The sequence below is a fragment of the Aulonocara stuartgranti genome (genome assembly GCF_965226115.1).
Source record: "Aulonocara stuartgranti genome assembly, chromosome: 7".
NCBI lineage: Eukaryota > Metazoa > Chordata > Actinopteri > Cichliformes > Cichlidae > Aulonocara > Aulonocara stuartgranti.
Genome location: NC_138945.1, coordinates 41,274,932 through 41,302,799, shown reverse-complemented (window position 1 = coordinate 41,302,799; position 27,868 = coordinate 41,274,932). Strand labels below are relative to the sequence as shown.

The 27,868-nt window shown below is 43.6% G+C and overlaps 1 protein-coding gene across 4 annotated transcripts; it reads left to right on the top strand.

Annotated features, from left to right (window-relative positions):
- On the top strand, window positions 1–27,868 carry npy8ar (neuropeptide Y receptor Y8a). 4 transcript variants are annotated; one of them, XM_082542450.1, is made up of 7 exons: window positions 1–454; window positions 6,075–6,223; window positions 12,860–12,939; window positions 21,799–22,328; window positions 23,771–24,012; window positions 25,401–25,547; window positions 25,746–27,868. In XM_082542450.1, the coding sequence occupies exons 4-7, from the start codon at window positions 22,020–22,022 to the stop codon at window positions 26,194–26,196; spliced, it is 1,149 nt and encodes a 382-aa protein (XP_082398576.1). In that variant the 5' UTR covers window positions 1–454; window positions 6,075–6,223; window positions 12,860–12,939; window positions 21,799–22,019; the 3' UTR covers window positions 26,197–27,868. The 4 variants fall into 4 exon arrangements, with proteins under 4 accessions (XP_082398576.1, XP_082398578.1, XP_082398577.1 ...); XM_082542452.1 differs by lacking the exon at window positions 6,075–6,223; XM_082542451.1 differs by lacking the exon at window positions 12,860–12,939.

Genomic DNA, 27,868 nt, shown 5'->3' with positions numbered 1-27,868 from the left:
TCCCCGTGTTCAGTCAGTGTTTGTGTCTGCCCTGTTCCCACGTCTCTGTTCCCTTTGTTATAGTGCCTGCCCGTGAGTCTGTGTTATGTTTCCTGTTTTACTTTGAAAATCCATGTCTGTTGTTAATGTGTCTGGTTTTGCTTCCCCTTGTCTCGTTAGGCCTGATTTGCCCCAGCTGTGTTTCCCTCCTGTTACCCATTCCCTGATTGCTCCCTCTGTGTATTTAAGCCCTGTGTTTCTTAGTGTCTGTGTCGCGATCTACCGTTTATTTTGCTGTGTGTTTTGTCAATCCGCCGGTGTTAGTTTATTTTTGACCTTTTTTCCCCAGTTATGTTATGTTTGAGTTCAGCATTAAAGCTGTTTTGGTTTAAGTTCTGTCTCCGGAGTCTGCACCTTGGGTCCTATTCCTGTCTGCACACAGCCACACCTAACAGTTACGTGATACACTGATTTGGTGAGTAAATGTTTTCTTTTATTCAAACTGTTTTTGTGCCTTCTCTCAGTTTAACACCAGGGCCCTGTTTCAGGAAGCCGGTTTGGAAAACTCAGAGTGAAAAACGACACTCACGGTTGAGTAACCCCGAACTGTCCAACTCGGAATATTCCGTTTCAGAAAGGCTGATAACAATTAGTTCAGTCAACGCGGAGTTGCTTTAACCCCAAGTGAAGCGCGCGGACGAGGATACATAAAGCCCTGATAAGCGGAGCACAGATTAAGCGAGTCACCATGGAGACGGAGGGAAAGAAGGCGCGGTCAATGTATTTCACAGCGCTTGAGGCCGAAATTCTGATGGCAGCATATGCCGATAACATGCAAATTCCGCGGAAAAAAGTAACACAGCCACAGCTGCAAAAGCATGCATGGCAAAACATAGTCGACAGAGTCAATGCGTGAGTGTTAATTTAAACATTGATCGAGGGATTTCCACCCATTTAACACGTTATTTTATCATATGTTATTTTGTTATTTTATACATTTTATTTTGTGATGTGATGTGAGCGCAGGTGCAACCCAACAGGCCCCAAACGTGCCTGGCAGCAAGTAAAAATGAAATATAAAAATATAGTCCAAACAGGTAAGGTGTAATTGTATTATGAGCCATAGTGCTTGGTCTGTTTGTCCCATGTAAATCAATTGCAGTTAGAGGCTACATTAATTTTCTTTCTGTAAGCACTTATTGAAATTATCTGAGCACATTACAAGTACATATTTGCTTACTCTGTATGCTCAAATGTGGCCCGTTATAGCCAACAGAAAAAAAGCAGAGGCCCGAAAAACAGGTGGGGGTCCTCCACCACCACCACTCACAGAGGCTGAGCAGTTGGCCCTCAGCCAAAACAGTGGGCGCCCTGTGGCCGAAGGCATCTCTGCGGGGACATCCTCTGAGTCAATAACCCCGCAAGACACAAGTGCCTACATAAGGGGTAAATTCAAAATAATACATGATGTGCATACATCCTTTCTTCACAGTCACCTTTGCAGTGCGACACATTCATTTGATAAACTCTTTACCATAATGAATTATTTTGTAGTGAAGTTATTTTCCGACTGATTTTGCCTTCCCTCAGCCTTGGTTGTCTTTGAGAGCATAATGACAATGAAGTGTAAGGTGCTTGGTATGTTTGTTAATTGCCATTTGGTCCCTTGTAAGTTATAAGTGACCTGTATAAACCTCATATTCTATCAGTTGATGGTGTACTGCATCTGGTGCAGCCTCCTGTTGAGCCAGACCAACATGCAGTTGTGAGTAATACTCCACAGATTATATGAGTTTACAGTAGAACAGCAATGTTGTCTATTTCTTTACTACAGGAAAATAATGAAGAAACATTGACAGCTGTTACAGAGGAGGAAGCAACAGAGACACTTTATGAGGTTTACATCTTTTAATACTTTGTGTACAGGAAATACAGGCGACCAATAAAGCCAGTTGAACAAAAAATCTGTTTATTCTTCTTTCAACATGTTGAGGTGATGGGTCAAAAGAAATGATTGTGACATATGGTGTCTCTGACTGCTCTTCCATCTTGTATGTCCGTGGGAGGGTCAGGATGTTCATGGTTTGGATCACTGCTGATGTTTGGTTCAGAAGGACAGTGTTCTCCTCTAATTGTGGCAATGTTGTGAAGAATCACACATGCCACAATAATGTCACATGCCCTTTCTGGGGTGACCCTGAGTCTTTGCAGGCACTGGAACCGGGCCTTAAGCATTCCGATAGTCATTTCAATTCTGGCTCTTGTCCTGCAATTAGCCAGATTATATCGCTGCTGTGGGCCCGGTTCAGGGTCAGGGTAAGGGGTAAGCAAATAGGGTAAACATGGATACCCCCTATCACCAAGCAAGTAGCCAGTGAACTCTCCTAAGACAGAAGGGTACACTTCAGTTCAAATGTCCCTGAAGCGATTGGTCTTTATATATTTTAAAGTATTCTCAACTCACCATGTCCAAATTTTGTGCTCAGTGTACATTCACGGAATATTTGTGAGTCATGGACAGAGCCTGGCCACTTGGCTTCCACATTTGTGATAATGTTGGCAGCATCACATATGATCTTCACAGTGCAGAGAACACAAATTAGCATCCATTACTATAATGAAATAATTTGTTAGTTTGAAATGCTACAGGGAACTATGTACCTGTACATTAATGCTGTGGAAAGACTTCCTGTTCACATAGTCTCCTTCATTTACTGAAGGAGCAATGATTGGAATGTGAGTGCCATCTGTACAGCCAATCACGCCTGGGAACCGTGAAAATAAATGTAAAATTTAAGTAGTAGTCCAAGTATCACCACATCATAAATTAAGTTTTGTTCATCCTGATACCTGCAATTTTGTGGCATCCCTCTTTGATAAATCTTGTGGGTCTGTGACCGGGGAACACCACAGACGAGTACAGGAGACGTTTCAGTGCAACTGTAACATTCCTGACTGCCCGACAGACGGTAGCCTTGGAAACGTGCTCAGCGTCACCAATATTATACAGAAAGCTCCCGTTTGCAAGAAACCGAAGTGCAATACAAATAATATGCAATGAACTGAGAGCATGTCCGCGATGTGTCACATGCGTAATATATGGCCTGAGGATGTTATCCAAATAAATTATAGATTGTGCTGAGAAACGGTAACGTTCGCACAGAAAATCATCAGGAAATGATAAAATGTCCAAACGCGCTCTGATCACTCTCTCCCGGCGGAGAGCTCTGCGGAGAATTTGGGCTTCACGATCTACTGGCTCTTCAAGGAAGTGGCACGCCATGTCCGACACTTCCTACTGTCAGGTTTCCGACAAAGGGGCGGAGACAGTCAGGGTTAGTTGTAGTAAACCTGCTAGGGGGCAGGTTAGCTTCACGGAGTGTGTCGTCATAGTGACTCACTCAGGCTGCAGCTGAACTCGCTTTGTGAAACCGAAAACCCAGAGTTTTCGTTAACTCAGGGTATACTTACTCAGTTTTTCCACTAAACCGGCTTCCTGAAACAGGGCCCAGGTTTATAAACTTGCCAGCTAGCCAGTGTTAGACTAGCTTTTGTGTTACCAATGGGTGCATGCTGCTGCCTCTTGGCTCATGTTACTTAAAAATTAACACCACAGTTTTAAAAGTCTAATACAAAAATCTCTCCGTGAAATTTTCTGTTGATTATTTGAAATAGAAAAATGAGCCCAGACGTGACTTTTTCGGAAGGTGCAGTCGTTAAAGGTGGGGGCTTGTTTTCAATCCATATGAACTCCTATAACATATGAACTGTATTTATTTTAATGCTTTGTGGTTGCTTTTAAACATCTGTGACATCTATTAATGTCAAATCTAGCCTTTCTTTGATTTAATGAACATTTCTGGTTAATTACATTTTTATTATTATTATTATTATTATTATATAATTATAATAGTTTTTTTGTTGTGTTTAGACGGGTTTTATTGTGAAAGTCCAAAACCATAAACCAGAATAGTGGCCTGTTAAACTGTTAAAGCTTAGGTTGGCTTTATAGTTGAAAATAAAATAATTTAGCTTGTCCGTCTAAACAAATAAGTTGAATTACACAGTTGAATCATAAGAAACATTTTGGGGTTGGCTATGTTACTTATAAACTAGTGCTGTCAGAGTTAATCTCATTAAAATGACGTTAACCACATTAATGTGGCAAATCTCCGTTAGCGAGTTAACACAGATCGCCCCGTGTGAATGGCTGCATGGCGCTAATGTGTTAACGAGCTAACTGCGTTAACTTAAGTTTACACTTAAGTTTCAGAAGAGCTACCCCGTCAGGCCAGGGCTCTGCAGTCTATTCACACCTACAGGCCAGTGGATACTCTGTCAATGATGAGGATGTGCACATCCTGGACAGGGAGGAACGCTGGTTTGAGCGCGGAGTCAAGGAAGCCATGTACGTGGAAGGGGAAAGACCATTTCTGAATCGAGGAGGGGGCCTAAGGATACATCTTTCGCCATCTCACAGCCATTCCCCAACTCTCTGTGAATGGTACTCATGGCCATTGATCAGTGGTTGTTGATCAATGGTCATGAGAATTTGCATAATCATGATGAAGAAACTGACCTCCCAGCCCATTGTTCCTTCAGTGGGCTGGTTTCAGTCATTATGCAAATGTGCTGTTTATAAGATTGGGCAAACCTGCAGTCAGCTGAGACTGAAGAAGTCACTTGGATGAGTGAGGAAACGTTTCTCCCACAAAACGCTACATCCAGATGAACAGAATCAACTTTTGGAGATTTACACTTAAGTTAAATTAGCTTAAGTTTAAACTTAAGTTTCAACCCCACGTTGCTTTCTGGATTTTATACTTATTTATTTTACTGGCTACATAAAATCAAAATTCACATGTTTTATGTAACTAAAATGTTTAATTATCTGGGCTAAAGAAAATAAAGTTATAGACTATAATATTTTATATGCATATTACAGGATGTAACACTAGCATGAGTAAAAACATGGCTTTGATTTTGCCACACCATTTGATTTCCATGCTACCCTAGGAAATTTTCACTAGATCCGCCCCTGCCAGGGCTCAAACTACCGACCCTCCAATTAATAGATAGCCTTCTCTACCTCCTGACCTACAGCCACCCCGTGTGCTAGCATGCCAATGCTAAGCTTTGTGTGCCTCAAGTTTATATTGTAATTATGAGACAGTGTTTCAGGTCATTTTATGGAGTAATGTAAATATCAACACTTCACTGAGTTCTTTTGATTCCTCAGAGGCATCTGATGGAAGACAAAACATTGCTCAGTAGACCATTTAACCCTTTATTTCTCTTTTATATTACTTCTAGACGGGAGATGCGTCCTGCATGACACATTGCCGCGGATCTCAAAATGGTGGTGTACCCCTAACAGTTTTATTACAGACGCTCTCTCATTCTAGTCTAAACAACAGTGTCTCTGTAACTTTCCACTAGAGATGGTCCCCTCGTATCTACTTTTCCCAGGCAAGCGTGAGTGAGAGTCTACAGCTTTCTACTCCCCAAGGACACATGGTCTCATGCCTTTATTTTTCAGGGCTGTGTCCACTTAATACTACACTATATAACTTTATAACACTTATTAATAAAAAGGGAGGCACTGCAAATTATTTAATCCCAACGGTAATGAGAAAGTAAGCTATTGCAGAAGTGTAACTAATTACTTCCCTGCCAAGTAATTAAGTAATATGGTGCATTACTTTAGGAAAGGTGATGGATTACTTAACGTCCCCAGCACTGTAGATGGGTTGAAACTGACTGTGGTGTGTGGAGTGAGTGTTTTACTGACGGGGTGGGTAAAGGAAACACGCCTTCAGATCATGTGTTCCAGTTTTTCAGAATAAAGTTTGTGTATTTGTCAGGGTAGTAAAATGTGGGATTAATCCATGAAATGACTGCATGGATGCCGTGAATGTTCGGCTTCCCCCTCAGCATCTGGTCCTGGTGTTTGGATGCTGAGGGCCCCCTCAGACTCAGGCCTCCTTAAACGTGTTTACGACCCTGGGTAAAGCTGCTCTGTTGTCACTGCTCCCTCCCTCCCTCTGACTCCGCACTGGTTGGAGCTCCTCCTGCTCACAGGCGCCTCTCCGCAGATGGGTGACTGCTCCACTTCTCCCGCTCTTCTCCTCCCAAACACGGCGGCAGCTTCTTTCAGCTGTGTACCGCAGGCAGCAGCAGCCCCTGCGCCGAGCACAGAGGCAGGACTGACGGGAACCGCGCTCCAGGTGTAAGCTCAGCTCAGGTGAGGATCTTTGACGCTTTGTGTCTCTGTGCAGGACTGCAGCTGCGTCCATTTAAATGTGAGTCATGTGAACGTGTTGGCATTTCGCGCGTGCACCCAGAGAAGTGATCTCAGAGATGTGCTGTGTGTTCACCTTCCGATCAAAGCGTGAGACATAAAGGCTCACGTGCACGGACAGAAATTAATCTCAAAAGTTAAAATATGGAAGACCGAAAGTGCCCCCAAAAATCATGACGTCAACAAATTACTGATTAAAATGGTTAAAATGCTTTTACAGGCACCAGAAACCACACTGAAAATAACCATAACATCCACTGTAAAATGTGACACAAATGAAGAATAAAGTTTATGTAGTGACATCCCTGTAGTTCACTCACTGAAGGAGGAAACAGACAAACTAATTAATTAATTAATAGTGAGCAAACAGTGACTACAGTACAAAACAGACATTTTTCATAATGAATAAATTATTAAAATAGAAGGTTAAAGGGAAGGTAAAACAACATCGCTTCAGTCCCATTTCATACATTCAGTGCCTGCACTTCATTTCTGCCTTTGTTCTTTGGTGTGTATTTTATAAGATTTAAAAATGTATTTAATATTTACTGGCATCAGCATCCTTGTCATAATAGTCAGTTGGAGAGGATATTAAATGGCTCAAACAATAATTATTTATTTATTATACATGTAAATATGCGACACGTTGATAGGCTTCTTTCTCTTTTTTGTCTCTTAATGATGACATTTAATTTTATGTGTTTGTGTGCCGAACGCATTTGTGCTTCCACATTAAAGGCATTGATGTCTGTGGAGTGCTTCCCACATCTTGTTAACATAATCAGCATCATTTTAATCATCAGTTCAATGTCACGGTTTGATTTCAAGAGAACGCTGGACCTGTGTGAGGAAATGAAACAGCGACCAGACTGATCCACACGTTTGTTCTGCACACTTCATTCAGTTTTATTTATACAACGCCAAATTACAACAGCGCTCCCCACAGGGCACTTTGCACTGTAAAGACTGCAATCATACAGAGAACACAGAGAAAACCCTGACAGTCATGTGACCTCCTATGAGCCTATGACCGCCTACCTCACTCTGCTTTTCTTCCACACTCTTCAGTTTAAAAACAGTCACACTTCTTATTTACATGAAGCCGAGGTTCGAAACACCCTTGGTTCAGGTGGGTGAAGCTGGAGGGTGGTGTCAGGCTTCTGTCTTCAGGCTGGAAGCGATTGGTAAAGTCCTGCCTGTCAGGGCAGCAGACTCCAAGAGGGACGGGGAGCGTGAAGCTCCGGCTGGCTTGGACTCGTTGACGTCTTTCTGCACTTTTCTAAGTTTGTAGCATCAGTAGCAGAACAGCACCACTGTAGAGTCCATAATAATCACAGCTGGAAGGTGATCCTGGACTTTAAATGACTTTTGACCTGCTCCCACCAGAGCTGACACCTGTCCCACCTGCTGATCTGACCCTGAAGGTTTACCCAGAATGCACGCTGTGAGTGATCAGAAACGGGTCAAAGTGCTGCAGGTCGTTCCGACTCGGACAGATGATAACACATTTGTTCAGAGACCAGGTTCAGTCCTCAAACTGAGTATTTAACCCTTTAAAACCGGTCAGCGCGGACACGCTCCGTTTTGCGCAACTACTTTTAAATCCTTGTAGCACTGCAACCACGTGAGCTAGCGCAATAATTTTTTTTGCATATGAAACCGGAGGAGTTGTACTTACATCTAGGTCACAGTTTCCTTCCACATATAGCTTTGCAAAAACTGCATAAAAAGCACTTGCAGCAACAAAAACATAATATTCCAGAAACGCGCTTTGCCGATCCGATCAGCTGTTCGTAACACTTCCTACATTAGAATAGACGTCAGCGTGAGCTATCGCATGTCCTCCATTACCTGCCCAAAACCGGAAGTGACGTCATTTTCGCGGAAATGTAGTTTTTTACCATCAGGGCCTTATGAGCCTATACTGGTGTTTTTTAAAAGTTATGTTTGACTTTATGACTTTCTGTGTCGTTTCTGGGATGCTCAGGACTCATATTGCACTGCTGGAAATAGTTTATTTTGATGCATATGCTGCTTTTTTGCAAATTTGCATTATAATATTTATTTTTCGTTTTTCCTGCAGTGTATAAAAATTGGTGTATTTCAAAAATAAAAATATGAAGACACTCAAAATAAATTTCCTGTGGTGGGAAACTATTTTGTGCAACTTTTTTGTATTTACAGTTTTGAGGGATAAGCCTCTTATATTTCTCTAACTAGAAATATATGTTAAAAAAACAAAAACAATTTTCAATTTTTTTGTAGTTTATTGCACTTTCTTGCAATTTAGGTAATTTCTATGCACTTAATGCATGCATATTATTAAAATTTGGGCTATAATGGTTGTATTGATGTATAGCAACTCGAAATGCTCCCAAAAATGGCACTACAACATGTAAAAATATAATATAAGCTCTGGCAGACTTGGTTCTATGGTAGGTCTTAAAGGGTTAACTGATCTGGGTTCAGTTTCTATCAGAGCTGAACCGAGTGTTTCAGGCCTGAAAGTTTGATGTGGAGATCTGCTGGACTGATGAAGCTGCGAGGCTCAGACAGAGGGAGGCTGCCGAGCGGATGGACGGGTGGAGAACAACGGACTGACTGCCGTTAAACTCCTTGCTGTGAATGAGGACTTGTAATCCACTCTACCACAGTATTGTACACTGTATTCAAGTCTACAACATTAGGGGCGTGGCCTCTTTCACTGACAGGTGGATGGTGACACAGGCGGCTGTAGCTGCTAGCTGTCTGCTAACAGGATCTCTGGACTGTGTTTCTGTTGTTGGAGAATTTTAGAGTAATATTAATGACATCATGGGACCAATAATATGACTGCTGTGAGGTTACTGTACTAACAGAGCGTTCAAGAAGGTGGAGCTCCATGTCAGATTTAAATTCTAGGGTTTTATGTGGATGTTACTGAGCACTCAGTAGTGATGGTCTTTGGGTTTTATGATTTCAGTTTCTGATCATCTGTTCAGAGTCTGTGAGTACTTTAGTTTCCTTGGTTTTTCACATTTTACTTTGGTAGTTTTTGTCTGCTATGTCTAGGTTGAACTTTTACTTACTGTTCAGCAGTGGCTCATTCATTTCCTGTTTGCCCGTCCACCGATCGGCCCTTGGTGTGTATGAATAGTCCTGTCCTCCTGTCAATCATCCGCATGTGCTCTTTGAGTTCAGTTTCTGTGTTTTCAGATTTCTCTTCTTTGGACTGTTTAAGTAAAAAGGTTCATGTTTGAATTTCAGTCCTGGTCCTGCAAACATGAACAGTAAGGTGTGTGTGTGTGTGTTTTGCAGTTTTTGCAGCATTATCCTTACAGCTGTGGATCGCCTGTTTGTCCCATTGAGCTGCATCCGTCTTCTTGGCGAGCATTCACCATGTTAGGAACTTCAGCTGCTCGGTCGCTGCAACAGACTCTATTTGACCTTTGAACTGCAGCACAGCAGTGATTATGAATGAAGGAAGACCTTAAACATGGCATCAGACTGACAAAGCGGAAACAAACATCCAGGACGCGGTGTGACGCCTGGCTTCACCTGAGCTCATGAAGCTCAGCAATGAGCGTTTGCACTTGATCTCCACGACTTCCTGTTCCTGTCTCGGAGCTCCTGTCCCTATGAAGAGTTTGGAGCTGACCAAATGATTTGATTTGGATCGAAAAGCAAAACGAAAGACAGACTATGTAAATGATTTTAACAGTTTTCCTACAGGGAAGGATGTGACATCACAGTGATGCAGTGAGTTTATCACAGAAGTGAATTCTCCAGAAATAAATTGAAAGAATCTGTTCTGCACACAGCGATAGAGTCAGGGCAGCCTGAGCGTCAGCGAGTGCTCTGAGCGTTACATCCTCCTGTCAGCTGACATCAGCGTCAGCTTGGCCCGCTGGACTGGTGTTTTACGCCGGCCCACGGCCACTCACCGATGACACAAAGAAAACAGGCATGAAATCTGTTAGAAGCCACAGTCTGCTCACTGCTGAGTCACTCAGGGCTGCTCAGGAACATCTGAGCCCCCCGAGCTCCTCAGACCTGCAGCTGTCTGAGGTCTACGGAAATTTGTGGTTCTCAGCTGAATGTGCTGTGGTGATTTGTCTGTTCTGCTTTTATTTTGGAGGTCAGGTTCAAATGTGGTGTAGAGAGGACCTGAACACTGGAGGCTTATCATTGGCTTATTTGAAAGTCCAGAGGATAAAGTCCAAACTACAACTGCATGTCCTCAACAAAAGACAGCTGTGAAACATGATTCAGAGGAAATATCACAGAAAAAAACAACTCTAACGAGAAGCTCAAAACACTAAAGAAACCAAACTCGCCAAAAAACCAGGAAGTATCAACCAGGAAGTGAAATCCAGGAAGTGAAAATGTCTTCTAGTTACATTTTCAGAAAAGCAGACTTCCTGTTATCCTGCCATGTGACTGGTGACAGGTGAGCTTCCATGACTTCGTTGTCATGGTCGGTCTGTTGGGGTGCTGTCACAGCTGGGGGATCTTCTCGTTCTCTTGTAAGTAAAAGTGATCGTTTCTCAGCCGGCCATCTTTACATCAGTGAAATGTCGCTGAACGATGATGTGGTGGCATCAACATCGCCTCAATAAAACACAATTGTGTTTACAGACATCTTCAGTGAAAAACACGTGAAACATGCCTCGCACTCCTGATTCACTCACTAATGGTTTTAGTGATGAGATCCCCCATGGGTGTTCTGTCCGGCTCTGGAGGATCTGTCTTTGGTTTCTGAGGATTTATGCCTCCGGGATAACACCTGATGTAGATCACCTCACCGTGAGGTGTCTGTGAGAGCTGAGCCACATGCTGTGAGTCAGTGGAACATGGCACTTGATGGAAACACCATTAATCATCCTGCCCCTCGTCCCTCGGTAACCAGGATGCCATCGGGCTTGTTAATCACGCCGTCGTCCCAAAATGAGAAGCTGAAGAAAATAAAAACGGTCTTCAAAGTCTGAACACCTGCGTGGATTTCAGCATGATAGAGGTGTGTCTGCTATCCAACAGGGGGCGCCTGCTTTGATTTATTTTTAATTTCTAAGTGATTAAGATGAATCATCACGTCTTGATGCATTATCCAGGTAAGTAAATCCCTAAAAGTTGATTCTGTTCAGTGATCACTCTTACTGTGTGCACGCTGAGCTGTTGAGAGTAGGATCGTTCGTTCGGGATGAGAACATCTCTGGAATCATTTTCATCATCATGCTAATTGTATTTATCTCACAGCTGCTGGAGGAAGTGAGCAGATTAGCTCCTTCCTGCTGCCTTTAGGGGTGTAATGGTCACCCTCGCCACCCCTCAGCCTAAACCAAGACGTAATTACAGCAGTGAATGAGAAAGCAGTGGGCTGTCTTTGTGTCTTTTAGCATCCCTGTTCCTGAATTGTTCTGTTATAAAAGCATTAGAGGGGCTGGACCAACGGGTGTTGGCTCTGATGGAATTGGGCTTGACTAGAAATCTTCTGTTGGGGGGGATTACCAACAGAGTGCCGTGCTGATTCTCAGCCATGAGCACGACCCGCGGGCTGCAGGACATGTTCACCTACTCATCACCGGTATGTGGAACCTCCACTTGTCTGTCCATCCATTCATCCATTTGGTGCTGCAGAGCTCTCAATTCAGCTCAATTCAGTTTTATTTATATAGCACCAAATCACAGCAACAGCTGCCTCAAGGTACTTTATATTGTAAGGTAGACCCTACAATAATACATACAGAGAAAAACCCAACAATCATGACGCCCTATGAGCAAGCACTTTGGCTACAGTGGGAAGGAAAAACTCCCCTTCAAAAAGAAGAAACCTCCGGTAGAACCAGGCTCAGGAAGGGGCAGCCAACTGCTGCGACCGGTTGGGGTGAAAAGAAGGAAGACAAGATAAATACATTCTGTGAAAGAGAGACAGAGATTAATAACAACTAATGATTCAATGCAGAGAGGTCTATTAATGCATAGTGAGTGAGAAAGGTGACCTAAGAAGAAATACTCAATGCATTATGGGAATCCCCCAGCAACCTAAACCTACTGCAGCATAACTAAAGGAAGGATTCAGGGTCACCTGCCTTTTAAGCGTAATCTAAAACTAACTCTTTCGCGCTACGTCCACACCTACATGGGTATTTTTGAAAACGCAGCTGTTTCGTCCACGCGTAAACGGCGTTTCGAATCACCGAAAACTAAGATTTTTTTAAAACTCATTTTTTGCGTTTACGTGTGGACGAGGAATACAAAGTTCGTCATGCAACGTCAAAGGTATGTGCCTTTTTTCACGTCAGCTGTGCGCCACGTCATTGCTTACATGAGAGGAATTGCAGAATGGCAGATAGTCAGATTAACAGTATTTTGTCTCTATCTTCAGGTTTTACACACTTGCATATAAACACGCAGTTACTGTCCCTCTATTTAGAAAGGCAGAGGCATCACGGTGTGATTATTTTACATGTAGTTGTTTTTTTTCCTGTGTAATAATATTCAACATTGCTATCAATACATTTTTCAAAAAAATGCCTCTCTGTGGAAAATGGGTTTAAAAACATAAACAACTGTGGGATACTGTTTGTCCGTGATTTGAAGAGCCCAGCGCTGCTCCCGATGAAGGGAAAACCAATTCTGCAGGGAGACCTACCTCGGCACTTGTGCAGGTGAAAGCAAAGGTAAGATTTGCTTCACCATATTTTCTAGTCTTTGGCTTAGAATGAAGTTGGTTTGGAAACATATTCAGCGATGCTTCATCTCCTGCTTTGCATTTGTGTAGGTGCCCCGCTCTAGCAGTGTCCAAGAGTTGTTGGTTTTTTTTTTTTTCCCTTTTCATGCTGCCCCCCCCCCCCCCCCCCCCCCCAATGGCTCTGCACCCCCCTAGGGGGCGGGCCCCACACTTTGGGAAGGTCTGTATCAACTGAAGGCTTTTCAGAGAGTTTTTAGGACATCCTAGTAGCAGGGAATTACAGTAGAAGTAATAAATGCATGAACTGGTCAAAAATGACTCCAGGGTTTCTCATGGTGTTATTGGAGGCCAAGGTAATGCCATCTAAAGTAAGAGTTTGTTTAGATACCATATTTCTAAGATTTTCAGGGCCGAGTCCAATAACCTCAGTTTTATCTGAATTTAGAAGCAGAAAATTAGAGGTCATCCAGGTCTTTAAAACTTTCCTGCAGTTTAACTAATTGGTGTGTGTTATCTGGCTTCATGGATAGATAAAGTTGGGTGTCATAAGTATAGCAGTGTATGTATGTGTGCTAGACCTTCTGATGATACTGCCTAAGGGAAGCATGTATAATGTAAACAGAATTGGTCCTAGCACCTACAGCGTGCTCTAATCATTCTAATAGAATATTATGGTCAACAGTATTGAACACTGCACTGAGGTCTAGCAGGACAAGCACAGGGATGAGTCCACTGTCAGAGGCCATAAGAAGATCATTTGTAACCTTCACTAAAGGTGTTTCTGTGCTGTGATGAGCTCTGAAACCTGACTGACACTTTTCAAATAAGAAAGTCTGCGGGTCTCCGTGTAATCGGTTTACTGTTCCAATACTTTTAGCCCTCACTGTACTTCCATCTGTGACTTCATCAAACATGTAAGAATAACCAGGAAGTGTGAGTACGCCATCTGTAATAGTGTGGTGAGCACATGAGCAGAGATTTCCTCCTCTTTGTGTGTCCTTGAATTGCATCCCGCCCTTCCCTTCCCAGCTTCATATTCATTATGAGAAGTTTTTCCCCTTAGCTTTAAAGACACTTTCAATCCTAACAGACATTAAACCTGAAGGATCATTTCACCCCCACTGACCGCCCGGTCATGCCAACAATCTGAGCTCTGCGACGTGGCGGAGACAGACAGCTCGCCGGCCCGCAGGCACCACCGTCTGCATACATGCAAACTCGATGGCACGAAGCTGGCGCTAAGACGAAAGCGTCAGCCCTCTGGAATCATCTGCCACATCGAACTGATATCAAACATCAGGATGTGACCTCTGTGATGGCTGTCCTCACCCGCCTCCGCACAAAGGAAACCTTCATAGCTTAATCCAGCTCAGATTTCATGGCTCTGCTGCATGGCTGTTCCACTTCCACACTCAGAGAAACACAAGTTATTTATATCCGTGCAGCCAGAACACACTCTTCCAGCAGAAAGCAGCCGCAGAGCGCCGAGAGCTCCCAGCCAACACGAACGTCTCAGTGCTGAACATTCGAAGCTCAAACACATTCAAGTTGTTGGTTTAATGTGTGCGTGCTCCCCCTCTGCTGCACAGACCACAAACATGACGGGCTCGACGCTGTGCTGCAGGTGACCTCCTTCCTGCAAGACGTTCCCTCTCACATCGACACACAGTGAGCTGCAGCTTCTGCAACTGTTCTGGTATTTTTTTCCCATGATGAGAGCAACAAACCAAACAGAACCTGCAGTTCCTCTGACGTCCAGCAGAGGCAGCAGTGAGACCGTCCTCATAGACTTCCATGTTAAAACAAACCTGTTTGGTCTCTGTAGATAATTTAAACCTTCATTATATTCGTTTAAGGAAGATATTTTTGTAACTCACCTGTTTGCATTACGAGGAGTGTGGCCTCTCTGACTGACAGGTGGATGATGACACAGGTGCTGTAGCTGCAAGCTGTCTGCTAGCTTCACCTGAACTGGACCTTTGGACCATGATTGTGCTTTTAGACATCATGTGACTAATAATATCGCTGCTGTGAGGTTACTGTACTAACAGACCATCTCAAAGAAATTCTAGGATCCTCATTGGATGTTACTGATTAGCTGGTGTCTATCTGATAGCTAATTATTAACTGATAACTCAGCACCTTCTGGTTGAACTATGGTCATGGCGTGGCTGTAAGCTGTACTAACCAGTGACATAGAACATGAAGATAAATAATCTCAGTCACCCAAACCTGTCATGCACATTTTGAATATTTTACAGAATGTCAGCCCTAAAAAACGTTGATATTTTTTCCAGCGTTTTTGATTCTCACCACTTCTTTAGTTCGTGAAATGTTTGGAATTGATGAACAAATTTCAGCTGTTTTTATGGAGATCATCACTCCTATAACAAACAGATTAAGTCTTCAGACTGTGACGCCTGCAGTGGTAGTAAAACTGATCTGGGTTCAGTTTCTCACAAAGCTTTGTGTTTTTTAACCCAGAGTTTCATGTGGAGATCTGCTGGACTGATGAAGCTCAAACATGCAGCAAAAAGCCCAAAATGTGGACCTATGCAAGTGTACCTGAAGGGTCTGTGAGGCTGAACATGTTCACAGTGTGAAGGGGACATAATGCATCATTGATTAAACAAAGAGCAGCTGACTGTGATTAGTGTCTGATGGAACAACCCTGTTGCACAGCTTTCCTCTGCAGCCCACAGATTACACTGTGCACATTCAGTAAACTCAAAGAGTCTGAGTGCTCTGATTCTCTGCGCAGCTGCCGCTCGGTCAGGTCGGCTTAGGTAATGTGTTCTGAGGAAAGAGAAAAGGAAGAAGAAATGAAATATCAAAGATCAGCAAGGTCATCGGGGGTAAATGGGCAACTGCAGGCGGAGTAGCAGCACCTCCACGTCTTCACAGATTCTGGTCATGCACTTCATAACTTCACCGAAGGTTCAGGCATGCGCTCAGAAACAGCACATGCATGGCCCGAGTGGAATTCTGGTTCTCCTTAAATTCACCACGATGATGTCACCCCGATCTTCCATCATGCTTTAAAAAGTGCACACTATGAGCGTCTCAGGCTGTCCTAAACTTGAGCCCCATCAGCTTCACGCCTGCAGGAGTCCAGCTGAAGTAGCTGAAGTACTAACAGCAGCCAGATGAACCCACTTGTGCCTTTTTCTGGACTGAGTTACCCAACATGTTTGATCCTGTGTGTGGACAGAAGAACCAGAGCCACCAGGCTTCTTTTATCTCCATGGACCAGCTCTTCATAGTCACATGAAGGCATGTGTGATGGAGATGGTGATCAGGTTGAAATTTTACTGCAGAATCTGCTCTGAATCTGTGCTGTGGGATACGACAGAGCCGCCTCTCACACTGTTCCCATTAACAGTGTTTCATAGAGGAGTTCAAAGCAGTGGGTGAACGTCAGCCTGTCGGCTGCAGAAAGTGAGCTGTCAGTCACAGATGGGAAGATGTGGGAGGAAGGAAGTTCAGACATTGTTCAGCCATCTGACGAGTGTGTTGGAGGACTTGTTTTAAGTTGGCACTCAAATCAACACGCTTTCATTTATGGGTAGAAATGAGGCAGAAATTTATCATAAAGCCTGAAAAATCTAATTTCAGTTGCTGTAGGAAATTTGAACCAGAGCTGAAAGATGCAGTCTTTTATTTTGAATCCCTTTTTCCTTTCAGAGTTGGAGCCATTAAGCTCTGCTTTTGCACTGAAAAACTGCTGGACTCTTACTGTGAAAACAGAGTCCAGCAAGCTGTTCTGCAATTAACTTCAATTCAGTTTCATTTATACTTAGTTCATTTACATTTATATATATTTATATAAATCACAATATTAATACTGTGAGGTAAAGATACTACAATAATACAGAGAAACTCCAGCAGTCACATGATTCTCCCCACCCACATCTAAAAAACCCTCCCTTTTAACAGGAAGAAAAGTCAGACAGAACCAGGCTCAGAGAGAGGTGGCCATTTTTTCACATCCATGACAGACTGTGTGGGAAACATGGATGCAGCCACCACAATGCCACTGGATTCTGGACTCTGTGACCTGAAGCCTTAGGCCCGGGGTGGCCAACTCCGGGCCTCAAGAGCTGGTGTCCTGCAGGTTTTAGATGGGTCCTTGATCCAACACAGCTGATTTAAATGGCTAAATTACCTCCTCAACATGTCTTGAAGTTCTCCAGAGGCCTGGTAATGAACTAATCATTTGATTCAGGTGTATTGACCCAGGGTGATATCTAAAACCTGCAGGACACCGGCTCTCGAGGCCTGGAGTTGGCCACCCCAGTCTTAGGCTGTGTCGAAATTCAGGGGCCACATCCTTCGGAGGTCACATTTGTAGGCCGATTACATGGTGACAAAGGCTGTCCAAATTCGAAGGTTGCTCCAAATGTGGCCCAGAAATGCGTCCTCCTTTTCCCCAGATTTGAAGCATGGGCCGGGTGTATCGTTCGTGGCCCACCATATCCCAGGATTCATTGCGAATAAGGGTTGAAGAAAATCTTTTGAGAAAAACGGCAGGTGGTTGAAGTGAAGCAATCCAGAAATAAACTTTTAAAAGTAAGTACTGGTTTTTTTTTTTGTTTTTTTTTTATCTCATTAAAAATATCCAGCGGAACAAATTTAGCATAATGAAAAGTCTTAAAAAATTCAATGTAGCTAACATTCGGTTGTTTTAGGACAAACCAACCAAAAGTCTGGCCCGTGAGCTGTGGTAAGGAAGCAGACTCAACCATGCTGTGCTGAAGTTTATGGTTAAATGAGCTCTCATCCTGTATAAACCACTAATAAATAAGACAGGCAATAAATGGAGAAGTCCTCCTCCTGTGTCTGTGCTGTTTGTCATGCTTATATCATACAATTTGAGCATGTCACTTTTGTTATAAAGCCCAACATTTCTGCAGGATCATATGTCCTGTTTCTCCTTTCTCTTTTTTTCCCTCTTAAATTTCTCTTTAATTGTCCCACACAGGGAAATTTGATTGTAACAGCAGCCAGAAAGACACATATACAAACAAACAGGACACAGAACAGAAACATACACAATTTTCTTTCTTACATATTTACATCAAGGACAATGGTTACTATAAACGGAGTAGTGTACAGTTATTAAATTAAATAAAATTAACTACAGATAAGAAGCAAACCCAGGTTGTGGTGCGAATCGGTTGATTAAATTATTGCAGTTACAGCGCAGATGTAAACATCTATGATTGTTGGGAGCAGTTTTGATTGTACAGTCTGACAGCTGACAGTCTGACAGCTGCAGGGAGGAAACACTCCTTCATGCATTGGTGCATGAAGGATTTTAAATGATTGTGTGATTTAAATACATAAAATATGTCCATGTGATTCTATTAGAAAACTTTGTTTTCATCTTGCAAGTTAACAGATATTTGATAAACTTCTCCTGCTTTTGTTGTTAACTGCCATGGCTGATTTTCTTCTGCAAGCGTCCAGAGTAAGGAGAGACTGAGAAGGGACAGAGGCTCTTCATCCCTGATGAAACACCAGCACAGGTTCAGCAGTGTGTGAGGAAGAGGAGGAGAAAAAGGAGCCAGCAGCAGCTGAGAGATGAAGAGGAGAACAGGGGGAGAACAGGCAGCTGTTCTCTGTACATGAAGGATGGCTGAAAATATTTAAAACAGTTTTCAGATATTTGCTTCGTGTATTTGCAACACAAACTATAACAGCTGCATATAGGGAACCACTGACTGATGTTTATCCTGCAGGACAGGATCTGACAGGGAAAGAAGAGAAAATAAAAGTAACCATAGACAACTTTGATAATGATCTGATTTATCCAGAATGTATTTAGTCAAAATATTGTTTTCATCACAATGGGATTGTACTGGTTTCAGTGGGAAAAGTATGCAAGTAAGAGGTTCAAAGAGCTGTGAAAAGCTGTACATTCATAAAGTATGTATGTAAAATACAATATTTTATAACGATGTTGTTTCTGTGTCATCTCTATTTCTTGAGACTCTTTTACCCAAATATCGGCCTCTTTAATGCTCTGATATCTTCAACATCTTAAATTATATTGCCCAGTTTTCTCATCAATAAAAGAATATTTACTGCATCAGTCTGATTTCCATTTTATGTGAAATGTACAAGGATCAAATCTTTGTAGTTAATTTTTGGGATTTTTTGGGATATTGCCCTTTAATATAACTAAAGATTTCAGCCAGTGGTCACTGTATATTAATATTTGTCTGTTAGACAGTCACAAGTTATAAATGATATGAAATAGAAATATATATACCTTGAATTTTAACTGAAATATAATATTTGAGACAACTGAGTTAAATTTCACCTCTGAGGATTTTTTTTTTTTTCAAAAAATGAAGTATATATAGTAAAATATCAATAATGGAAATCATTTTACATTTATACCATCAAAATGAAATGAGACATTTCAAGAGCTACACTAGCAAACTATTTTACTAGCTAAACTTAGCATAATTGGCTCAGCACATGGCTGTAATGTTCACCCAGATACATCACACGGAGCTGAAACAACACAATTTTCTTCAGTAAAAGTAAAAAAAATGACATAAAATAAAGATTTTCTCTATTTCTGTCAAACCACAGCTGTAGCTGGTTTTGGACACATGTAGTAGCATACCAGCTGAGCAGACAGTGGGCGGAGTCAAGTTGAGACATTGCAAAATTCATTGTTGGAACATTAACAGTAACCTTGTCGGGTTTTCTGATAACCTCCTGCATGAAATCCGCAGAGACCTGTGGGCACTGTCTTTGCCGAACTGACATCCAGCAGATGTCAGAGGAACTGATTGATCTGGGTTGCACCTTTTGGATGTTTTCAGCTCTTGGGTCTCTGTTGGGCTTTTTCTATATGACCAACTACATTTTGCAGCCAGACGAGTCGCCCCCTGCTGGCCATTAGACAGAATGACCGAACACCTGCCTGGAGACAGAAGATTTGTTGTCAGGCGATGATGTAGTAAACATGCCATGTTTTGTGATGTTTTTCTGCACAGCAGAGGAAACACATTGTTTCCAGATGTTACTGGTGTCTCGTCAACATCTGTCAAGCTGCTGTCCTGTGTTGGAGCTTTACGTGTGCATATTTTAAAAACAGTGTGGATCTCTGAGTGTTCTTGTGCAGGAGCGAGGGAGCAGCAGATATGGAGCTGTGTGATGGCTGCCATGACAAGCGGGTGGCTGCTGCGAGTGAGTCAGAGCGTGGCTGTGCACAAACACCTGTGAGTGTGTCTCATTTGGTGGCAGTTCAGTCCCTCAGGGCTGATGAAGGCTGTCAGTGGAGGGCGAAATGAAAGAGTGGGCGAGGCAGACAGCTGATGGTGTCGATGTGCATGTGATCAGAGGATGCGCGCTGCCTGCAGCAGCTGATGGTCTAAAAGCTGTATCTTAATTAAACCGTTAAGTCAGCACGTCGCAGATAAGTGAGAACACGGGTCGTTAAAACGATACTGAGTGTGGGTGTGTGTATAGTTTGTGCACATGTGTAAGAACATTACATATATCATACATGACAGTTCAAACTCTGATATTCTTTAAAACCACAGAGGGCTACAGTGTATCAGCAGCTGATCTCAGCTTATAGTTGTTAGCATCAGAACCTTTCTAGACTCCCTGCTCCACAGGGGGTGCTCTCGAGCTGCTCCGGAATGAGAGGGGCTTTGTGGAGCTGCAGAACAGAGCGGATCATCATTGTTTTCTGTCATCTGATCAGTATCTCTGAAATTAGAAATATCCTGTCTCAGATTGACACTGAAAAAGTAGTTCATGCATTTAGTACTTCTAGGCTAGACTACTATGATTCGTTATTATCAGGATGTCCAAACAACTCCCTGGAAATCCTTCAGTTAATCCAAAATGCTGCAGCAAGAGTACTGACAGGGACTAGAAAGAGAGAGCAGATTTCTCCTATACTGACTTCCCTCCATTGGCTCCCTGTTAAATCCAGAATTGAATTTAAAATCCTGCTCTTTTCATACAAGAATAATCAATAAATAATTAGGCCCCATCTTATCTTAAAGACCTTATAGTACTGTATCACCCCATTAGAGCACTTCACTCGCAGACTGTTAGTTGTTGTTTCTAGAGTATTTAAAAGTAGAATGGGAGGCAGAGCCTTCAGCTTTCCATCCCCTCTACTGTAGAACCAGCTTCTAGTTTGGATTCAGGAGACAGACACTATCTCTACTTTTAAAATTAGGCTTTAAAGTTTCTTTTTTACTAAAGCATATAGTTAGGGCTGTATCAGGTGACCCTGAGTCCTTTCCTTAGTTATGCTGTTATTGGTCGGTCAGTGCACATAGCTGCCCGTCCCTGAGACTGGTTTTGCCGGAGGGTTCTTCTTGTGATTCGATGCCATACAAATAAAACTGAATTAAATTAAATCGTTGCATGAGTTATGGTGAGAGCAAACTACAGTCTGATGATTTGGAAGGTCTGACTGTTGGAGAGCTGAGCTAGGATTTGTTTTTTTTCTGCTACTTGTGCACATGGAGCGACTGTCGGGCTGTGAGGAGTGTTTTTAGGCTTCCTGTTTGAAGTGCAGCCCTCACGCTGCAACGTTTTAGCAAACGCCGACAGTCAGATAGTTGGAGAGTGGTTTTTCTGCCGAGTGTGTCCCAGTGAGCTGGGCTGCATAATGTGCCATTACACCCATGCTGGCAGTGTACGCTAACGAGTGTCTCTGGACGATGGAGTGCAGCTCAGCATGAGATAGCAGCATGTGCTGATGTATTCATTCACTCCTCCTCTTCACCTTTCTCCTCCTCTGCCTGTCCGCTGAGAGCTCCTCATCTCCATCTTATTACTCGCTGCTGTTTTGTGTTCTTTGCAGAAAACGCTGCTGCAGAGCTGATCCCCGGGGAAAGAAACACAGGACGCCATATTTGATTCCATCATCCAACTCCTCACAGCACGTAGCTGGGTGCTGTTCTCCTCCTCCTCCTCCTCTTCCTCCTCGCCCCTCATTGTGTTCTGATCCTCTTTATTGTTGGAAGTTGAGTCGCCACCGCTGGGTTGCCCGCTCCCTACTTCCTCCTCCTCTCCCTTCCTGCCATGTCCAACGACAGCGGCGTCCTCCACGTCTGGGAGGCCTCCGATTGGGCAGACACCTCTCAGTGCCCTCCCTCAGTAGGCGGGGCAACATTCCTCATCGTGGCATACAGCGCTGTCATTGCCATTGGGTTGCTAGGCAACGCAGGTCTGGTGTTCATCATTGCCCGGCAACAGGAGTTGCGCAACGTCACCAACATCCTGATCGCCAACCTGTCGTGCTCCGACATCCTTATGTGCATCGTTTGTCTGCCCGTCACCATCATCTACACGCTGATGGATCGTTGGGTGCTGGGGGAGGCCCTGTGCAAGGTCAGTGTGCCGTGCACGCTCACCGCTGCTGGGACAACAGCACTCACCAGTGTGCAATCATCACCTTTTCCTTCAAAAACAATAAAGAGACGACAGTGAGAAGCTGTCTGCAGGGCTGTGTTGTCAGCCTGAGCACAGTTTCACACCGAGCCTGCAGCTCCTTCCTCCTGGAGTCAGCTGCAGGAGTATCTGAAGGAGCTGCTCTTCTTCAGGCAGCTGTAAAGGACTTGAATACCTGAATATTATACGCTTCATTTCTGGCACTAGATGCTTACTTTTACTAAGATAATCATTCTTTGTTGACATGGAGTTTCTAAGTTATGATTGTTTCTTTTATTTTAACTACTGTAAGTGCTGCTAGCTTATGACTGCACTGCTGAACACTGAATTAATGAGTGTTCAGAACACAGGACGTGCTTTTAAAAGAGATTTTAAATCTCAAGTGTGTTTTTCCTGGTTAAATAAAAAATAAAACCATAACCTTCACATTGGCAGAACCTCACTCTGGGCCACCGGCCTGATAAGCTACCACTGAGGCACCTTAGACAGGAACGGTCCAGGCTCACTGGCCAGCACTTTCCAGTGACTTTCAAAATAAGAGTCATCCAGCATTGTCAGACAGATGTAAAATTAAAAACGAGCCGGGGGGGCAATCCAGGTGCTGACTCTGCCCACCCTGAACATGGATTGCATACTCCTTTTATCCTCCAAAGTTGTGTTGATAAATGAAGACCGTTAGCTTTCCACTGCTTAGTGATGCAGATGAGTCAGGTACGCAGGTGAGACCAGAGGATGATACAAGCCTGTGTTTGTGCTTCCTCTGGAAGCATGTCTATGGGAGCAGAGGGATAAGTGGTGGTCTGCTCCACACAGGAACGTAATGCTTCTCAGTCTGAGTGACCGACCACCTGAAAGCCTGAGCAGCCTCTGGCTTCACAGATAACAGATCGGTTTTAATTACAAGTTTGTGTCACCTCATTTAATAAAAATCTGAAATTAGACAGCAAACAGCAGCAACTCAGAGCCGCTGACGTTACAGATCTAGAAGTTCAGTAGCACCAGATCTGATGGAGCAGAGATGAAGAACAATGCTGACACGGAAGTGAGAGCCATCCATGGCAGTGTTTCATGTGCCCAGCAGGCCGAGCAGCACTTTACCTGCAGACCAGGTACCGCCTGCCCTGCTCACCTGTAGGTGTGTTCATTCACATTTTAAAAGAGAAAAAAAAACTTGCCTTCATTTGCTCACTGTGAGGTCATCATGAAGCTGTCAGCTGATGTAACAGGGGAAACTGAATACATTTGGATGAATGGATAAAAGTGTGATGTCACAGCGTGAAGGTGGAGCTGGTCATGACCATGGGGCCGCGCTCTCACAGTGTACCGCGAGCTCGATAACCACACCTTCAGTTTGTCCTCTGCTGTGTTTCGTGCCCGTCCAGGTGACGCCCTTTGTTCAGTGCATGTCGGTGACAGTGTCGGTCTTCTCCCTGGTGTTGATCGCTTTGGAGCGCCATCAGCTGATCCTCCATCCCACTGGCTGGTCCCCCGCCGCGGGACACTCCTATCTGGCTGTGGGGCTGACATGGCTGGTTGCCTGCTTCATTTCACTGCCTTTCCTCTCCTTCAACATCCTCACCAATGACCCATTCCAGAACATCAGCCTCCCTGCCAACCCCTTCAGGTGAGATCTGGGATACAGGTGTTTCTTAGCTTCAGTCCAGAGATGCTGTTTCATTTTAAACTGAAGCTGAGCTGAGCTATGAGGACACATAACTGATTTTCTCAAAGCCCAGAGTTTATTTTTATTCTTTGGAAATGTTCGGTATTTGTCACACAGCCCAAAACGCCTTGGGCTTGTTTTGCATTTAGCTAAAAGCAGCGTAGCCCTAAGATGTTCAGCAGCAGAACTCATCAGGGGAATAAAGTCTGCTGCAGCACAATAAATGAACCTGAATGTGTCTCAATCCGACCGTCTGGACATTAGCCTGTCAGAAATACTTAATGAACACTTTAAGAAAGACCTTTTATCCTCGGAGGTTCCTGTACCAACTGAAGTCTTTAGAACCGGTTCAGGGCCATCAGAGTCACTGAAGGAGGTGTTTATTTACAGTTCTGATTTTGTGGAAGAAGAATGTCAGCATTTGTTGGAGTTTCTTTAAATTCCGCTCTGGTGCCTGGTGATAGAGACGCAGAGAGTGTTTCATCCACAGAGCCTGACGCTGTCTGAGACTTCAGGGTTCATATCTGGATACTGAAGAGTTTGTATTTACTTCATTTAACAAGAAAACTGAAGATGCATTTCTGTTGGCTCAGACAGTCAGGGAACAGCACTGTATCTGCTTATCAGCACATCTAAAACCTGAAAACGTTAATGCAAGAAGGTGAGTGGACCTGCCGATTTCAGACTCTGATAACAGGACTGAGACAAAGACAGCTTTGCTCTAAGGTCAGAGAGAGTATGATTTAGATATGAAGGGACCTGGTTTTATTGATTCTGGTGTGCAAGCAGGTAAAAATTCAAAAAAAGCCACTAATGTAGTACCAGTAAACCCCTGTACATCCTCAGTACGTTCCCAAACATGTATGTTCCAGAGAAGCAAGCGGTTCATACGAGGTTCAGTCAACAAACTGAAAAAGCCTCTTTTTCAGAGCCTTCCTCTCATGAACCTCTGGGCAGTTTCATCTGTTAGTTTCTGATCTCTAAGTGAAAATTCTGTTACATATTTATACCTCTGAGATTAGCGCTGGATGCCAAGCAGGTGAAAATGCCATCAAATGGGTCAGACATAGACTTAGACTTAGAGCTTTTTATTGTCATTGTGCAGTTTCTTGCACAGCGAAATTGGGTAAACTTCTGGGTCAGGAGTGAAGTAATGTTCAGAACTGTCACCAGAGGTTGGACACCAGCCTCAGTAAAGTTGTGCTCAGTGGGATATTACATCGAGGCACAGATGTTTTGGGATATTGCTTAGTGCAGAAGTTACATGAAATCTTCAACTTCCTAAATCAGTGCTTCTAAAAGTTAAATAAGTGTTTCCGTTTTCATTATCCATGTCTGTCTTGTTTAAGGGATCATTTGATCTGTATGGAGCTGTGGCCGTCAGACAAGCATCGCCTAGCCTACACGACCTCGCTGCTTATCTTCCAGTACTGCCTGCCCCTTCTGCTGGTGCTCCTCTGCTACCTCCGGATCTTTCTACGCCTGAGACGTCGCAGGTCACACAGCTTTCCGTTCACTCACTCTGTGATAACTCGGTTCATCCACATCATCTTTAACTGTTCGTGTTATCGTGTCAGATTAGAGCTCTGTGTGGACACTGTGTGTGGTTACGCTGTGAGTTAATGCTTCTTGAGGTTTGCTGTGACATTTCCTGGTGGATTGTCTGATGATGGATGTCATGCTGTGTTGTGCAGGGACATGCTGGAGCGCAGCAGGAGGACTCGAGGAGCCCAGAGGATAAACGTAATGCTGCTAGCCATCGTCATAGCCTTTGCTCTGTGCTGGCTGCCACTGAATGTCTTCAACACTCTGTTTGATTGGCACCACCAGGCCCTCCCAGACTGTCAGCACGACACAGTCTTCTCTGCCTGTCACCTGACGGCGATGGCCTCTACCTGCATTAACCCCATCGTTTACGGCTTCCTCAACAGCAACTTCCAGAGGGAGCTGAAGTTGACACTGCAACGCTGCCAGTGCGGCAACCGGGCTACAGAGAGCTACGAGAGCTTCCCCCTATCCACCGTGGGCAGTGAGGGCATGACCAAAGCAACGTCACTCAACAGGATGGGCTCGATGTGCATCCCCTCACCAAGACCTGAGATTGGTTCAGCAATACTTGCCAAGACATTACCAGCTGCCACCTAAAATCAAGGATTATGAGAACTGTCTTCTGACAGGTGGTTCATCAGCGGTTCACAGCTGGAGGCAGTGTGCTAACAGCTGGCTGGGATGGCTGTGTAATCAAATGCTGCTTCATCTTGGCTTGGGTTCCATCACTTCACTGCCAGAGATAAACAGCTGATTTGACCTGTCACCAAATGTTTGGTGACAGGAATGAATGAAGAGGCTGAACGATGCTGCTTTGAGTCCCGAACACGAGCAGGAATCCTTGTTTAGAGTAACTCTACTGAGTGACAGAAGAGAGAGGAGGCAGGAGAGCTGGTAGCAGGGACTTTTCAGTAAGACACGCCCCTTAGTTACTATAACTAGGGCTATTAGTTTTAGCTTTTCTCGAATGTTGTTTGAGTGCTGCAACCAGCCATTCTACAGCATGTCAAAATGGCAACATTCTAACGACATTCTAGTGTCATAGACACAGTGGTGGGTTCTGTTGGTCAGTCTGTTGGTTGGACAGTCTGTCCACCAACAGACTGACTGACAGAACAAGCAGCTAACCAAAAGACCATACAACCAACAGACTAACAAACCAGCTGACCAAAAGACCATACAACCAACAGACCAACCAATGGACGGAGCAGCTGATCCACAGACCGTCCACCCGACAGACCGACAAGCTGACCTACAGACTGTCCACCCAACAGACCAACACACTGACCAGCTGACCGACAGACCATCCACCCAACAGACCGAACAACAGACCAAAAAGCTGACCCACAGACGGTCTAACCAACAGATGGACTGACCAATAGACCGACCAGCTGTTCAAAAGATCGTCCAACCAAAGACTTTGGTGTTGAAAGAAGTGAAATCAGCTCACCTAACAGAGTGTCAGCAGCTGCAGCGCCATATTTTCTTCACATTTCTACAGACAGAACCAGTGGCCCCTCCCACTCTGCAATGAAGCAGGGGATGTTGGTGGAACCAGGTTACACTGCTTTGAAGTTTGTTTTGTGCAAAGAGCTCAGCAGGAGCACAGACTGTTACTGCTGCTGAAAAATGTACTAAAAACTGAAGGAAACTAACAAAATCAAGTTTAAAAAATGGTTCTATTACCGAAGCCAATGTGAGATCTCTGGCTATCTCTGCCAACATTTACTGCCAAAATTCTTTTGCAGTTCTTCAGTTTACTTTCAGACACAAATTATTTAGTGTTGCACACAGGTGTTGATTTGATGAGATGAAATGACGACTGTGACTGACAGTTGTATAAAATCACCTAGCAATCGGGTTAACATTTGAGACCATTTTAAGTAGCTGAGTAAAAGCTGTAAAAGTTAGTAGTAGGTCCCAGGTAAAGTGTCAGCATTTTTATTAATCCTTTATTTATCCAGGTAAAAAATCTCATTGAGATTAAAAATCTCATTTCCAAGAGAGACCTGGCATCATAGCAACAAAATAGGTATGTGGTATGTGACTTTTTCTATCTTGAACAGCACAGAAATAAAACCAGAGCTCTGTCACAGCATGCCAGTGTTGCAGGCTGTTTTGAAGCAGTTAAAGTAGATCTGTCCCGTTCTCTCTTATTGTCTGTCACATATATCCTTTTCATTTTAAACATCACCAAAATTTCAAATATTGTGCTCAGAGTATGTAGAAATAATCACTGAGGCTGTGCACAGCTCTAAATTAATTTAGC